Genomic DNA, 18,417 nt, shown 5'->3' on the forward strand with positions numbered 1-18,417 from the left:
TGCCTCTTCCCGACCTATCGACCAACATCTCGCGCGAGAAAAAGAGCTCGCAATAATCGTGATTTATGTATTCATTACCAACCACTCTTCGGCACGACTCGTTTGCACTGTTTTCAGAACTGCACTGGCGCACAATATTCGCCCCGATGCCGCAGTTTGTTTTCAATTTCGGAGCCTTTTCGGACAGGCCGCATTATTGCACGATGCTTTCGATCGTTGGTCATTCTCCAAATAGCTGTTGCGACAATTACCGCGAATTAGTCTTTGTTCTCCGTTTGAAATTAAACTTTCCTACTATTTTTTGTATTTTACGAAGTTTTTGTAAATTTTATGATCGTGAATGATTCTTATTCGACAAAAAGAAAACGCGGGATCGCGGAGTGAATTTTACATACGAGTGAATTTTGCTATTCAGCGTATCATGCAACCGACATTAGCGCGAGCGAGATTTTGGTCGTACGCGGGGGATCTCCCGTTGATTTTCGTTGCCAACGTTCTCCGAATGTTCCGCGGATGAGATATGCTCGGGCTTCATAGCGCGGCAGCTGGGCCGATCGATGTCCGCGCACGGTTAGTGGATATTCGAGTAGAACGAGTATAGAGAACGTTGGAAAGAACCGAAACGGCCAGGCGCGCGCGCGGGGGTTGGACGTTAGGAAAGGGAAGTTGCTTGCTGGAGACAGCGGAAGAAAAATAGCGGAAGTCATCGACCTCCGAAGGGCTATATATCAGAGAGGGTCGCGGGAGGATGGTAGAGGAACCCTGGCGAGCGTAGTGCGCGAGTGTTCTCACGTACGTACACGACGCATCCGCGTCTGTGTGCGCGCGGATAAGTGGAAAGGGTAAAAGGGGGCGAGTTTTCGTGCGATTCGCGAAGTGTATACCAGCCAGAGGAATGAGAACGAAGACGTTGAGGAGCTGGAAGGACGAGAGGGATAAAAGTTGGAGAAGTAGTCGTGGAGAGATAGTACGGAATCTAGGATAGTAGTCCTACCGTTTTATCATCTAACCGAGGCGAGGACAACGACAACGTCGGCGGTGGTGATTTCGTTCCCTTTTTACTCTCGTTCGCTCCTTCGCAGGCCCCGCCGGGTTTATCTTAAATGAGAACTCCTGGCGGGCTTAACTCGGCTTGCCGAGGTTACTCCGGGTGCCTTTTACCTCCGCGACAGGATATATCTCTGATTGATTAAATTCCTGCAATTACGTCGCGTCGTATATCACATCGCCCCGGCTCACCCCCGAGGAGAGGGTGAGAGAGTTGAACGCGTTGAACAAAACTGTGGGATTCGGACAGGCGCGTCAAGATTGGCCCCTCCGTCGGTGGATTTGCGTCAGCAACGCCGTTTTAGATTTCATTGCGGTAGACATTGTACTGACAGCGGGCAGCCCAACATTGACTGAATTGACAAGGTTAATTTTACTCCACTATACAGCGGTAACATATGTTGGCGCTCTAACTATCGTGCATGCGAAAATGAATACAAGTTTGTCATTTGATATTAATACAATATATAGGATGAGATAAATCATTTTGTAGTTATAATTGTACTTATTGTTAGTTGCAATCCATACAGTATTTGCTCTTTGTAAAATGTTTTATCATCGCGTATATAAAGTATAAATATTATATACATATACATCAATACCATAGTTATAAAATCCAGTTTTCCACGCAAACCCAGGTGTTTAAGCGATATATCATGTTTTGTACTTTATAATTGTATGCGTTATTACTATTATTGTACCGCGTCACTATTATTATATTTGACATCGGTGCACGGATACAGCGTCAGAAATATACAATGTAAATTACAGCACGCGCTTCGACAATGCGACGCAAATCCGAATAAGCGATGCGCAACAATGCCAAACGATTTCCGCAATTGTTGCCATTATCGTTTTAATCATAGCATTTACGATCACGTCTCGACAATGGTAGCGCCGCCGAATCGGCAGATACATTGTTACTACGTCACAATACAACGACGCCGCGACACCGATATTATTTTCCAACTCGACGACATTATCTACAATCACTGTCGAAATGAACAATGCGTGGAAGCGAGGAGGAACGCTCGGCAAAGAGAAAAAGAGAGAGCCCGTAAAGAGAGCTTATACAGAAAAAGATACAGACGAAGCGTGGATGGTATATATAAGAGATAGAGAGAGAGAGAGAAAGAGAGAGAAAGAGAGATAGAGAGAGAGATAAAGGGAGATACAGGAGAGGGAGGGGAACGGGAATAGGAGATCAGGCAGCAGCAGGGCGGATGAGTTATTAGATCCGGCGTATCCGGTATTGCGTCGCGGATGACCAATAGTTTCATCGAGGGATTGTTGAAGGTTCCGGAGCACATTTCCGACTTCCGCTTGGCGAATCGTCCTTCCGCCTGCCCTATCGCTTCTTCTTCGTCGTCTTCTTCCGATCGTCATCGTTGCGGTCCCGTCGGTAGCCGCCGGAATTCTGCAGTCGCGAAATATGGGGGCTCGAGCTCTAAGTCGATCGCGGAAAAATATATACAGAGAGAAAGGCGAAATTCTCTTGGATTCTTCTAACGTCACTGTTAACTACCGACGATGTTTCACGTCTCTTCTTCCTCATTCCTTCTTTCGTCGACTGGCTCGTCTAAGAGGTAGTTTGATTCTCGAAGGCTATTGTTGCCCTCCTGTACAAGTGTTTTCACGACGATGTCGACCAACGTTTTCTCATTCTACACTACACGAGAAACATTCGAAATTTCCGGACACGTTGCGTGCTTCTGTTCCGAGAAATGTCATTAGAATAATAGGATGAATATCTGTCTTCTTCGCATCCGAACGTAATTATAAGGATAAGATGAATGTCAAGAATATTGGGAACATTCTTTCTATTATTAAAATTTAAATACTTTTTATTTTGTTTTGTTATGTGCATATATAAAGAAATTTTATTCCATTTATTTCCCATATTATTAACTACTTCTTTTACTTATACGTTTTGAACTGCATTACATATACTATTGCGTAAACTTTCTCTCGATATACTCGAGGTTATCATTTATTTTACTAACTTACATGGTATTGCATTACCAGTTCATAAATTATACAAGAGGTTCGTGTTCGTGATTTTTCTTTACTGATAAATATATAAGATTTAGACTATTTAAAGATATCTCCTCGAAGGTTTTGACGATATTATCGTACCATATGTGTATTTTATCAGTAAAATGTATGCATTTTACATATTTTAGCTTAACAGGATCTATCAGAAAATACGATAGCGCACGTAACACAAAGAACATTTAACCGAGAATATCTGATCGAATCATAATTAGGTGTAATTGAATTAATAAGCGTTACGAAATGAATATTCGTAAGGCGTTACGAGTTGTCAGACGGAGCCTTGCGAAAGTGAAACCCAACAATTTGTCCGACCCGGTTTAACCGGCTAATCCTTTGCCCCGGTACGCCGCAGCTTCGAAGTACTTCTTCGTGGACCTTTTCGTCGAGCACTTAGCGCTCCTTGCTTGGTCGCTAATTAAGTTGTCAATTCCGAGCGGGTCGTCGGGGATGAGATGGAACTTGGGTGCTTCCTTTAAATCTTGAGTGGAAGTTCGTTACTGCACTCGGCCACGGTGAACTCCGGAAACTGATGGTTGTTACTTAGACTGCTCATATCTATCATGGTTTCCCTCGCTCTCTTCCTCGCAAGCATCCTTGCCACTTTGCCCCCCCTTCTCTCTCTCTCTCTCTCTCTCTCTCTCTCTCTCTCTCTCTCTCTCTCTCTCTCTCTCTCGTTCTCTCGCCTCCGTTCGCGGTTTTAGTACCCTCCTTCGCGAAAGCGTCCCTCCTGGAAACTCTGTCGGTAACGTTAGGTCGGGTTATATCGAACCCAGGAAACCTCCGGCGAGGAGGAGAACTCGACTTGAACTCCGATGGAACTCCGGACGGAAACTCGGCGTGAACACTCGGCGTGTCGCCGCCAACTAAGTTGGAGAACACCACCCACTAACCTCCGTAAGGATTCCTCGCTCATCTAGCGAGCATCGGTGGCAGCCGGAGAGTCCGACCACCTTACACGCCTCTGTACCCTTCAGCTCCGATCCTCCGCCTACCGCTACGAACGTAGGCCAGGCATTCAGCCAGGCCGCAACCATAAGTTACTACTAATGTTGTTCGCGTGTTCCGCGACCGAATTTGTTGACGAGGATGGTTAGCTATATTTGTAAAATTCCTACGAGCGAACTAGCTTCTTCGCCGCCAAATGTAAATATCGACGTAATTTTCATGTAAATTTTATTATTTTCCGACCGATCATACTGGGTGAAGTTCAAACTGTGGTATATAATATTCTGACATCACACACTTAAATAATATTAGAAAGTCTTTATTAGAAACTTTTCAGACTTTAATATAAATTTTCGTTCAACGATGCTGAAAGACCGTGAAAACATATCTTCTTGTAAAGTAGTTCATCCTTATAAGCTTCTAACTTATTTTCTTCTCCTATTTTGAAGGAAGCAGTTCCGTTTCGCGGCCGAACTTCGACATTCCACCACTTCGAGCGAGTCTGTGTCGCGAAAGTTTAATTAGATCCACCTTGAGGCAATTCCAGGGCTCTTTTGCCATCGGTCGCCACGGCGGCAAGTTAATGAGTCGATAATAAATTTTATTCGGTTACAAAGATAGTGTCCTTTAATGAGGAAATATTCTGAGGAAATATTCAAACTATTGCTTCTCGTTTGATTGCCGCCAGAATTCGATTAATTTTGCTTCGTGGTTAGTTAAAAAATAAAATTCCTGTTACTTTATATCTCACTTAGAAGATCGTTTTTTCCCCCTTTTTTAAATATATCTATATAATTCTGTAGCCGTAATTAAATTTTACGGCTATAAACCTAAACGAGAACGAAACAAAACGTACTCACACGCGTTTTCATCTTACGTCCAGCCATTACCGAAGCGGTGAAGATCCATTTTCACCGCGAACGGAACATTTTTCTAGCGATTTAGCCGAGTAACGATTAACACACATACGCACACACGGCCGCTTCATTTCCTACGATCCCGCAGCGAATTCGCCTAAGTAAATTACCAGTCACGGGATAGAGCCCGGGAAGCATACCGGCTTCCTGGGCAACGGATTTCGTGTGACGACAGCCGGGGACGGATGCCAGGGGGCTGGTATGGGTATATAGCTTTGTGGATTTACACGATACCGAAATACAAGCGGCGAACCGACCTCGACCGGGGGAACTTTATTGCATTACGCCATGCGGCGTTTTTCCTATCGTCGTGGTCTCGTTGCACCGTCGGGCTCTAACCTCATCGAATTGACCCTCTACTTTGGCTTAGCCCGGGACAGAAATAATGTTCCTCGTCCTGCGGTATTCCGGCCTCCGTCGGAGAATCAACGAATTCCCCGGATGACTCTGAAGAGCCGCGCGAGGATTCCCGACGCCGTAAGAACGGCCATTAAGACGGCGATAATAGCCGGCGATAATTCGCCTTTGTTAATTAAAGCGTAACGAGGCGATAGCTCAAAGGTTTCATATAGTGGATCCGAGTACGCGATCTTCATCTTTGATCCTCCGCAATGCGACTCGTGATTTATTCACCAGGAAATTCCCGGGACGCTTTTATAGATTCCGATTTTATTTCTGGATAAATCCGACGTAGATTTCTTTTATTACTATAGGTATGAGACTCGATCGGTTATATATATAATCGGAGAATTATTATTTACATCATTTTTTAATATTTAAATATTGCACGTCTAAACATTATACACTCACAATAGCAATTTGTTATTTATCATAAAATATGAGAACATAAAAATTATATTTAAATCATTTAAACAAAATTAAATTTATATATCAAATTTTATTTTTCACTAAGATTTAATATAATCTCACATGGTTGATATTAATACATCGTTATCTAGCGTTTGTATCGCCACGCGAGAAACTTTCCTATCGCGCGAATAATTGATCTGATCTAAATCACACCTAATCGCATTTTGTTCCAAGACACTTTGCTGCGCATCGCCACGAGTCTTAACGACTTTTAATTTGCGGGCATAGAAAGGGACGGCTTTGCGAGAAGAATCCTCGCGGGTACACCACCAGGTTGCCCCTCCGTTCTCCCCTCAGCCTTTCCCCAATCGGGTCTCTCTCCTCGTAGCCTCTCCCGTCGACGTTGCATCGCTGCAAAGAGAGAAGAGCGATTCCCCTTAATTTCCCATATTGTGGCTCGTCTCTGCTATCCCAGGACGCCCCGCTGCGTTATAGCGCGGTTTAATCACACTACAAGCGCGCATCCCTCGTTAGCGGAATATCGTGGTGGCTATAATACGAGGCTACATTCCACGTGGCGTATACCACATCGCGAGACGCGGCATGCCGTGCAAGACATTTTCACCGCGCGGGAGCGGCGGCGTCTAGATCTCTCGCGCTGCCGTTGCGAAATCGGTAATAACCTTTTGACTTTCCTACAGCTGAGAAATGGAAGGCAAATTGACGCCGTTACGCTTTACACGAATTGCAAGTCGGAGAGATCCAGGTTGTCGAAGCGAGACATTAGACGATATCGAATAAATCTCTTGTCCGCGATTTTTTTTCATTCAGAACGGTAATTCAATCTTTTTACTACGAATTGGAAATTTTGCAGCATTGTCGCATGATTTATTTTATAAAAGCTGTTCAATTACTCTATTTTTCCTTTACATCCCTATAATCCTTATAATTTAAGATGATTATGAAATTTTTAAATTTCGATGCAAAGAGAATTAATATTTTTTTACGTAACAAAATATAGTTTTTGTAAAACTTCGAGTAATACTTTGATAAATATATATTTCCGCGTTTTTGGAGTAGCTTTGAATCGCCGCGAAAACATTCACGTCACCCTGAGTGTCTCGCGTTACCGATGTAGTTGGATCTATAGTATGATCGTACTTGCCGAAGAAACAAGGAGGAAACGGGGAGCACTAGCTATATCGAAGAGCGTTGCGCGCACAGTTGAAAAACACTCCTAAGGAAACCGAAGAAAGAGACAGAGCTCGAACGAAGGGGGACGCTCGCAATAATTGTGATTTACGATTTGGTCGCTAGCAAAGTATAAAGCGCGGAGAGTTCGTTTGAAACGGTGCAGTGGCGACGTATTTCGCGAGGCAGAAGAACTCGTCGGCGAGACGAGAAGATGAAGAAAAAGGCGACGGGGTACGGCGTGCGAGGGAGGAAGGGAGGAAGCGAGATTGCGGGCTTCCTGCTTTTTGACAAATCGCTGATGGAAAATCCAGCGAACCGTGAGAAACCGCGATATACTAGACCCCCTCTCGCGTCGATCGGCCTCGTGTATATGTCCCTGTAGTAGTCACAACGCGAGCGAGTCTTAATTGGCGTTCTTTTCCGCGACCTTCCGGAACCGATGGCTTAATTAGCAAAGCCCGTAATTATGCCTGGCGACACGTGGAAACCAGTTTCTTATCAACGTTAAATATACCCAAGATAGTGATATCGACGCGTCTTATGACGATGTGTTAGATCCTAGAATGAAATATTACAGTACGGTCTTTTTCGTTTCCATCAATATGCATGATATATCTGCGATATATCGTTTTAAGATTACACGCAGTTAATGTATGGAAGTAGATAAGTCTCGATAACTGGATAAGTCTATAGTGACAAACTACATGTAATATCGAGGGATACGAGTTGAGGAAGGGAAATTTTAGCATATGAAAAGCTTAGTGAAGTATTTCACAATGGCAGTCGGACCCCGGAGTGTCGCGGATCTCAGCGACACTCGTTTATCCCGGCGTCTCATTCTCTCTGTCTTCATCTCGCTCGTGTCGTCAGCTTCGGTTGAGCGTTCACTGCGGCGGTAGAGGGTAGGACGCAATCAGTGCCCTTGATTTATCGTGGCAATATACATTAAGATACCGACATTAAAACTAGGGGAGTCTCCCATGGATTCCGAGGCTCCATTACCGCTTAGGACAGAGGAGAAGAAGCTGTCGTCACGTTGCATCGAAATGCTCGGGGCGAGATTGAATTCTCAGCTGCACTTGATACGTTCGATATTTTCCTGAAATTAATGGTGATCGGTTATTTGCGCGCGGTCGAATCAGTCTTTCCTCGTTCATGACGCTCATTAGCAATCACGAAAACCGCAGCAATTTATTCACATTGACTGTTGCCAACGACTAGATGCATTATTGATGTTACCGATTATAAAAAGAAAATTATAATTGCGAGAATATCAAGAAGCTTTTAATCAATAATTAATAAAATATTAATATTAATAAAAAGGCACACATTCGTAAAAGACTATACATACACACATACACATGTATACAATATACAGGCACACAAACACATACACCACACATATCGATATCATCAATGTCACGAGCAAATTATGAACGTCATTATATCATAATTAATATTACTACTAAGTTTTATATATTTTATGTTACAAAGATATATTCTTATTGTTTAATGTTTTTGAGTTGTTAGCACTTTTATCAAAAAATGATATCAGAAGAAGTTAATTTGTATTACTTTTTCTTTCTGCAATATGCCAAACAAAAATACGAGTCAAACGAATTCGCTGAGAAAGCTGAGAACATTATGAGCTTACGATATAAGTTTCTGAAATTATCAGAGACGTGATCGTGACTTTGGTGAATCGCATCACACAGCTCGCCGTGCTCCCCCTGGATACGTGTTCCTCTCGATCTCCCTCATCCCACCTCTTTGAGATGAGGAGACTGAGTATCGAGTGGGCATCGAGGTCTCGAGTTCCTCGAGAACTTTGGGAGGGGTCACGGCGAGCTTGTCCAGTACCCGCCTGCCAATTACGGAACAGAGATCTAACCGTAGTAATGTGTAGTGTTTCCACCATTGTCCGCAGGACCGAGCGGGGCATACAGTCCGGATGCGACGATGGGCTACATGATGGACGGACAGGCCAGCATGATGCACCGACCGCCCGGCGATCCTACCTTTCACAATCAGTACCATTACCCAGAATACTACGGACATCACTTATAAAGGTTTGTTGTGTTACACTGATATTCCGATTATCACTTTCATCAATTCCACATCGGATTACAATGTATATGTCTTTATGAATTAGCCCATATGTTTGTTTCATCTCATTACAATGGCCAAAGCTTCCAAATTCATTTCATTATAAATGGAAATTTTTATGGGAAGGAGTTATATATAATCAAATCTTGTCAAACTTCTACTCTGAAAGTCTGGGGTTGTTTACGACAATTCAGATGTTTTGCTCGATTTGCGACTGTTCTAACACTGAGCATCTCAATTATCTTATTTAATTTATTTAAAAATAGCAGCTAATACAAGCAATCATTTATACATTATATTTATGTGAGAGATCTCAGAGTAAGAAAGAGAGAGATTTTATAAAGAAAAACACACATTGAGATAAAGTTATGAATAAAATAGAAATGTTTTACATATTTTAATTTTAATGTTGAAATAATGTCTTCGCGTTAGACTGAGGATCGTCAACCTCGGATGTTTCAGGAGTACTTGCAAAGTGGATTGGATGGCGAAACGACGGTTCTAGCGACACGAAAAGCGTGACGGACCTATCGTGCTCCAGCTGGCGTAGATCAGAATCGGAGGACAACGATGAATCGTGACCTCCAGGACGATCACCATGGTAGTCCCGATGATTTCTTGCTACGCCGCACGACGAAATGCGTGGACGTTTGGGTGCTTGGTTAATGAGGAAAAAGACACGAGGGAAGAGAAGGACGAAGGAGCGAAGTGGTTCCCGTCTCCGAGAGAAAGGACAAAGCAGATGAAACGCCGCGAGAGGCCGACGAGAGGAAGATCGCGGAATTGTCGAAGGAAGAAGGACGGAGCGAAGTGGCTGCGGAAGGCGACGCGAGGAAAGAAAGGACACGAAGGGGAATGAAGCCGCGGCTTGGTCTCGAGAGTGACGCGGCCGCGAAGAAATTCATGTGATTGTTCTTTGTACAAATATTGCGGTGTAATATTGTAGTGATTGAAGAATTTAAATGTTAAATTTTAATACGGTCGCGATCGAGATATATTAATGAAATATAAGTGATATATAGGCAATTTTAGCGGGCATGTACATTAAAAAGAAGAGGCAAATACACCCGGTGCTCGCACGGAATATAGAATATGTTCAAGTGCACAGACGACGCAAGAGAGGTTACAAGAAAGAGAGTACGAGAGACATACGAAGAAAAAAAAAATACGAAGCAGTATATATATATATGTATGTATACATATATATATTATAAATAAATATAAATAGCAAGACACACAGAGGAGAGATGAAAAGAGAAAGAAAATTATTAGATGGCACGGGAGATGTTTAAAGGTATATAAAAGTAAACGGACGCAAATGCGGCGGAGAATTAGGTCGAATGACATCGACGCGTGTGCCGGACTCGAGCGTCGACCATTCAATTGCATATATATATAGGAAACATTAAAATTTGTACAGTTATTAATTATAAATGAATTTACTAAAATTAATGGAAAAATATATTATATATATATACATATATATGAATAAATATATATACATATATATATATATAGATATATACATATACATAACGGAGAGTAAAAAAAAACGTGTGGCCCCGGTTGTAATATAAGTCGAGCGTTGTAGTTGGACTGGGACGATTATCGTATATTGCCGACGCGTACTAGACACAAGAAAATTTCCGCGCAAATCGAGAGAGGAGAGCGGGAGATGCGAGTGGCGCGAGTGAGAGAATACACGAATAAACGTACTGAGGGATTTTAGATATAAATAAAAAAAAAAACATAGATATCAATGAAAAAGAAAGAGAAAGAGAGAGAGAGAGAGAGAGAGAGAGAGAGAGAGAGAGAGAGAGAGAGAGAGAGAGAGAGAGAGAGAGAGAGAGAGAGAGAGAGAGCGAAAGTGAGAGCGAGAGAGTGAGCGAGAGCGAGAGAGTGAGAGAGTGAGAGAGTGAGAGAATGAGAGAGCGAGAGAAGAGAGAAGATTGGCGCTCTTTGTCGTGCATTCGATGACGCAGCAATATCCCTCTAAGAGAATCCTACCCTCTAAAATCCCAACCCAATCCAACCGCCGCTCCATCGTAAGTGACATACATACACAGACACGTACATACATACATCTATACATTCTCTCAGCTTCGTGAAAAGACACAGGCATATATACAGACACACCTCTGTACTTGTACACAGAACATACTCTCCCACGATCATATAAGAATAATTAAACGGAGGTACACACCGCAGCTTTTATTATAATATATTCTGTATAAATAGTTAATTCAATTGTGTGAAAATAAGATGAGGGAGTGGGCGAAATTCGATTGGGAGAATCGTTCTGCGAGCACGCGTTGACTTGCCTTGGTTTTTTTTGCTACGGAAAAAGGGAGAGTGAGGAAACAAAGAATCGGACAATGGATCGCGAAGAACAATTCGTTTTCGTCGTTATTTTCTTCTTTCATTTTCAACGAGATTCTGCGAAAATGTAGATGTCGAAGAAGGTGAGTGCACGCGAAACAAGCAGGAAAGAAAGACAGGGATTGACCTGACAAATGAATGGCCGATATTGAAAATAATGGAACTTTGCGTACCTATTATGCACTAGCGTTATGCAACGTTCTGTTACGGCTCGAAAATGCACGCATTTGTATTTAGCTTTTGCAGCGTCAAAGATTCACGTCAGTGAGTCTCTATTTATTATTTCTTTCCCCGTTTTTGTTCGACATTGTCATTTCCGTACAGCGCTGTGCTCAACGGCTCTTTGATGATCACGAAAAAACCCAACTCAAGTAACAGTCATTATTACATAATGGTTTATCGAAATTTTCAAAAAGACTCGTGACCGTGAAAATACGATCTACATCGAATTTATAACTAATAAAAAGTTTTCTCGAATTCTTGAAGAAATGGATCTCGATTAGTTGAAGTGATCAACGGGAATTTGGAACCCTGATAAAACAATATTTTTTATATCGTTGAGTAGAGGCTCTGTTGGAAATCCAATCGTGAAGGAAACAGGGCTAATTAAGAGCCATTCGCTGTTCTCGATGCGAAAGATTTATTCAATCATTAATTAGTTCGAACGTCTCGGTCTTTGTTCAGACCATCTTCAGCATATGATAAAATGTATGGCAAATTAATCGACGAACATCTTACGAATGACGAGGAATATCTATAAGTCTCCTATGGATTCCCGCCACAAAGGATGGAGATGTTGTTGAATCCTAAATATATCTTATGTAAAATGTGTGGGAGTGATAATCTGAGATTAAAATCTCGAAAACAGCAATCCATAATAACTGTGTTATAAGAGACATTGTCTACTTTTGTCTTTATAAGAAATTTAACTGGGCAAATTATATTCTTTTCAATATTACTCAATCGTAATAAATATATTGTAATATTAGAAAATAATAACGAGATTATTCTTGATGACTGACTCGAGAAATGCAGCAGTTCTAATTAGCGATGAATTCGAATCGAGAATCCGCTTGTCTCTACGTCTTATGTATATGATAGACAATGTGCCTGTTGCTATTATTTGGAATCCATAGGAGACTTATAGATATTCCTCCTCATTCGTAAGATGATTACTGTTCGTCGATTAATTTGCTATACATTTTATCATATGCTGAAGATGGTCTAGACAAAGACCGAGACGTTCGAACTAATTAATGATTGAATAAATCTTTCGCATCGAGAACAGCCAATGACTCTTAATTAGCCCTGTTTCCTTCGCAATATTTTTTTATAAATCGCATATTCATTTGATTGACGGGTGTATGGCGCCAAAGTAGCCCATTATTCGTGCGAAAGCAAACAAAAGGTGATCATCGAGATGCTCGTACATATGAGCGTGCTTCTGTAATTACGTCAATATTCCCCTTTTTAAACTGGGATCGATGAAGATTCTAGTTGTATCATCACGATATCACTTTTCCCATATTTACATGTTCCTTTATGCATCTACATACATTCACTCGTGATCATTGTTAACGGCCATTTGCGAATTCGAGCAAAAATTCATCTTTTTGCTTTCGATCTTTGTCGCGATCTCTTTACCCTCCCATGCGCTCGTTTTTCGTCGTCGAGTCCAACATTCCGATATTTTCGTTACTCCGTACGATTCGTCATACGCCTTTGTTAAAATTGTCTTTTTTGTCCGAGAGCATATTAGTTCCGAATGCGCAATCGAACGAAGGACGAAATAGAATGCAATCAATTTCCAATGTACATTTATCTCTTCCAATCGCTTGTCCCTCATTCCCCCGTTTACGATTTATATTTGAGGAATCTTTATATTTCTATACAAATCTTACCGCACGCGCGTTCCTGATATACGTAAATACGTTAACGAGCAAACGATGATAGAAAATAAGGAAAAGAGAGAAACGCGAACATGCGAATGAGGGAACAGGAGCGAGGGGAAAGAGTGTTTTTCGAAGGAAGGGAATGAATTTCCGAGAGAGACCTTTACAACGCGATACGCGCCAGACAAAGCATGTTTATTAAAAGAAAAAAATTTTTTTTAAATGAAATTAAAACGTCGATTATATATACGTGAGAGAGCGGATTCGCGACGAATAAGGGTACGAAATAAAAATAAAAAAAAAGAAAAAACGCCCCTCGTTAACGTCACATGCGTCACGCGAGGACGCGTGTCTCGTTGATCTCTCGACGATTGAGACACGACGCGGTTCGTTTGGAAGGATGGAACATTCGGGGTACCATTCTCTCCGATCGGCCGAGCGAAATGAGAGGACGACGAGTAGAGAAGAAGAGGGAGCGAGAAGAAGGTGAAAAAAAAGAGCGCAAGACAAAAATTTCATCAATATTTTCAATACACTCGCATACACGCAAATCTTGTATAAAAGTTTTAATATTAACACAATTGCTCCTGCCGGGAGCCGAGCGGCGGCGTCGGCAACGCATCGGTGTTCCTCTCACAACATATCCCACTCAAAAAAATTTATTCAGGAATAATTCCGACGGATAGGATTCCGCGCGCGAGAGAAAGAGAGAGAGAGATGCGATTCTCAAGATTGTACGAACCATCCAAAATTCTTCCTGCTAAAGAGGGACGTCAGCGTTGTACGGTTGTGCCTCGCGCGATCGGCGTTCTAGTATACTAAACTAAAAAAAAAAAAAAAAAAGGATAACCCACGTATACCGAAAGACTCAGGTGCGAGAAAAGTCAGTATAGTTATTGTCCTGATTGAATCGGAAGGATTACTCAAATTTCGTAAGTTACATTGTACGTGCGTCGCGCGAACGCACAGGCTCCTCTACGTGAGATGCGCGCCAATCGATCGTACGATCGTCGACCTTTCCCCCCCCCTCCCGCGAAGGGAACGAAGCGCAGAGAAGGATTCCTTGGCCGTTGAAATCCATCGAGTCCTTCCGACGCGAGTCGCGCGAACTTTCTCGTCGGGGAAATTAATCGCGATCATCATGCGATGGATGAAAACAGTATACGATAAGACGAACGGAAATTGTATACGCTTTGCGCGTGATTACGTCGCCGAGATTACACGCGCGAGACTGTCGATGAAGATCTCTTAGACCGGTATTCGTAGATCGGTTTTATATTCAAGATCGTGTACAGCGTCTCGAGATCGTACTTAAGACGATCTTGAATATAAGATTATGTGAATACCGCTTTTAATATTATTTAATTAATTATACATTTTTTAGTTTATCAATTTTAATTAATTTTAATCAATTTTAATCAATTTTTTATCACTTTACTTAATTCTCGCATGTGCAAGGATCGATTTTAGAATAGCGCGTATAATTTCGGCGCACGCAATCTTCTCAAGACTAAAATTAATATTATATTATTTACTATTTATAATGATAAAGCTATAAATATCTATAGTTATTGAGAACGAGACAATCACACAGGAACTACTAAATCGGTGACGGCCGACCATTTTCTCTGTCGCGCGTAGCGCCAAAGGCAACGGCGTATTTTTATAAATTATATTTGTTGAACGATGTATTGTTTAATTTTGTTGAGACCTGCCTTTGGCTATGCACGACGATATACGTTGAGTTATGCATGCGATCATGTATGAGCAATTAATTTCTCCAACGAAGAGTGACGTTTAATAAAATTATAGTAAAAATATTTACATACACAAATCTTGCAAAATAATTCAAAGTACATGTAATTGAATTTTTGTAATGTTTTTTTGTTAAATTATTTTTTCTGGTAAATATTAGCGTCACATAATGCGTCAATACAATAACAAACTCAGTTTGTAAACATTAACGCATTAATATAGATGCACGGAATGCAATCTATTGGAATTAATTTAATTAATGCGCAGTTTGATACAGCATACAATGCGCGGAAAAACTCGAAAACCAGAATTAATTTTAGAAGCAGGCAGATACGGACAAAAACCGGTATTCATAGTCAGATCTTATATTTAAGATCGACTTAAGTTTGGTCAAAGGCAGTCTTAAGACTGCCCATCCAACCAATTAAATGACCGGTATTAGCACCTTAAGATATTACTTAAGGATGTTCTCCGGAAAATCGATTTTATCTAGATTTTCTTGAAACTGTGAATATACGTTAATTTAGGTGTGCTTTGTATGCGATGGTATATAAATTTCAATATACCTCTTGCGGTATTAAAAATCGAGATATTGAGTTTCAAAGTTTCAACTTTTAACATGTAATTCCTATTCCGAGCTGTTGTAAAAGAGACATTTTAATGAATTGTGAAAAAAGTTGTCTCTAGATTTTTTGAAAAATTAGTATATAATGCTCCATAAAAATAGAAATAATATGCAATTAAGTGTCAATACCCTTGCGGTACTCATTTTCGAGAAATACTTGTGTAAAGTACGCGATTTGATGAATTTTTCGTTTCGGTTCAGAGTGACAGAAGAGAAGAGGCGTCAGTTACTTGGCAACGCCGCATGAGTTCTCAAGCGTGAGGTTAACTTCTTATTTTTTAGATGTTTATTATATGTAATATTTTGTACATAAACATCTTTTTAAGCACGAATACAAGTTGAGCACGACTGGAGCCGGAGAACGTCCTTAAAGACAGTCTTGAAATAAGATCCGATTATGAATACCGGCCAAAAGAAGATCGCACGATCGAGAACGCGCGCGGGTATCGGCACAATTCGAGCGAAGAACGGAGCGAGCGGACCGTCATATTGGCTGTTCGTTTTATAAATGAGTTCACTCGATTGAATCATCGCCTTAAAAATGTATACGAAGTAACAGTAAGGTCTATCTAAATAATAATCATGTTAGAGGGTAAATTGTAACAAAGATTTTATGAGCGGCGACACACGAGCGACGAGAATAATGCGAGAGGACGAGAGTAAATGCGTTATTGCATGCATGTGCGTGTTGTGTGTGTGCCTGTATGTATGTGTATATGTTGAATGTAAATTTTGGAAAATGCGTGCGTGAACAGTAGCAAGCCAAGGGATGAAAACAATGTATAACTATTGTACAATTACGGACGATGGATAGTTAAACTGCTACGACGTCGACTATTGCGACGACGATCATAATAATGATGACCAATCGCGCTGTCGCAAAAAAAATCATGGTAATCGTTATTATGATCGATAAAAGCGATGCGAATCGATCGCGATAACGGGGGTCTGTGAAGCTGATACAATAGTGACGCATACGACGAAGACACGATGTGTATAATAAGCTAAAATTTTATTATATCGGTATGGAATCAGATTTTTGCAACTGTTTGCGTATTGACGACCTATTGATGCCCTTAAATAAGAGAACGAAAAAAAAAAACTGCAAATAAATTAAAGTAAAAAGAATGAAATATATGAATTGTGTTCTGCTTTGTAAATCGTATCGCTCTTCGATATTAACTTACACGCGATTGTGATAGCAAGAGGAGCGAAAAGATGGGATGAAGAGTGTGAGTGTGTGTGTGTGTGTGTGTGTGTGTGTGTGAGAGAGAGAGAGAGAGACGAATAAAAGAGGGGGGAAAAAAGGAAAGAAGAAGAGAATGAATGAGAGGAACGTGTGCGAGGTAGAGGGTGAAAAAAATGTGATTGCGGTGTAGTTATGTATGGCAGTCGAAAATCCTTTCTACGTGCTTATCGCGAGGAGCGGAGGAGATGTGCTCGTTGCCCGGATTGTACACTCTCGCGTATACGAAACGATAAGGGAAACGTGGAAGAACGAAAACGTGGAGATTCCGCAAGGCGCCGGTCAAAAGTTTAAACGGAGGGATCGAACAGTGGGATACCGCACGTTGATGTAAAGTATTAAGTATTATGGGACTACGTGCATACATGTAATTGTACTAAAGGGCACAAGCCTCTCAAGCCATCACACACACCGAGACATTACGTACACACGTGTATTCACGTGCATTCAGATTCACGTAACAGACACACACACACATACACGCACACAATCATATACATAGCCACACCCGTATACGACAAATACAGGTACAAGGTACGCAGAGAAAGAGAAAGATAAAAAAAAAGAGAGATCACATTCGATCATTTGTGTACTTGAACTCGATCGATTCGGTTTTATTAAATTTCACGGATCGAACACGTGATGACGATGAAAGGAAGAACGATGTCAAAGGTGGTCTATGTTAGAGAGTGTCCATTGTATAGTGTTTTTTGAAACGTGAGCATTAAATGCTACATCTTGTGTACACTTGTATTACACTTTATTACGCACACCCGTGAGAAGATGCGACGTGACAAGTCGCAACGTCGTTGCCGAATATTGATTAGTCTCACTTCAAATTCAGAAAGAAATACAGGATTCCTTGTCCCAGTAATGTATTACTTTTCAATAATTTGGTTTAATTTATAAACAAAATCTTCTGGCCACACTCGACGTTCCGACTTTCGTAGCATAAAGAAAGAAGATAAACGGGGAATTACTTGATATTTAAAAGATTACTATTTTATTTTCGAGTATCACATACGTCTCACGCTTTGTCGTGAGAATGTTTGGTAAAGTATTTAAAATTTCCAATACTAACATTTCTCTTCAAGTCGATTCGTCAATATTTCCTTTTTTAAATTCTATCTTTTTAGACAAAAAAATAAATAATGTGGCTAAAATACAGGACTATCAGGGTATTTGTTAAAATAACAGATGATATTAGATATACGATTAAAGGCTATATGTAACGGATCTCGTTGAAGAATCGCTTGACAGTGAGAAAATGCATTCGTCGTCGCTTCAAAATCTTGTCAAGACCGTTGAAACAGGCGACATGGACGTTTCAAAATCGGCGGACCACTCGTCGCATGACCGACGTTTTATAGCTCTAGGAGAGATCTTGGCGGGCGAATTGGGTGGAGGGTTGTTAGCGAGCTGTCGATGGCTCCGCTTTGTTATCCA

At 41.1% G+C, this 18,417-nt stretch overlaps 1 protein-coding gene across 4 annotated transcripts in view; it reads left to right on the plus strand.

Moving 5' to 3' along the window:
• The window catches only part of LOC143901549 (homeobox protein homothorax-like), a 223,422-nt gene extending 205,706 nt beyond the window's left edge, over window positions 1-17,716 (plus strand). For 2 of the 4 annotated variants that reach the window (XM_077413971.1, XM_077413973.1), the window contains 2 exons: window positions 8,875-9,037; window positions 9,507-17,716. In XM_077413971.1, the coding sequence (XP_077270097.1) occupies window positions 8,875-9,035 (161 nt within the window). In that variant the 3' untranslated portion in view covers window positions 9,036-9,037; window positions 9,507-17,716. The remainder of the gene's footprint in view (window positions 1-8,874; window positions 9,038-9,506) is intronic. The other 2 variants (XM_077413972.1, XM_077413974.1) reach the window with 2 other exon arrangements.
• The last annotated feature ends 701 nt before the right edge of the window (window positions 17,717-18,417 follow it).

This window comes from Temnothorax americanus, unplaced genomic scaffold (genome assembly GCF_048541705.1).
Source record: "Temnothorax americanus isolate GAGA-0224 unplaced genomic scaffold, ASM4854170v1 Scaffold34, whole genome shotgun sequence".
Taxonomy (NCBI): Eukaryota; Metazoa; Arthropoda; class Insecta; order Hymenoptera; family Formicidae; genus Temnothorax; species Temnothorax americanus.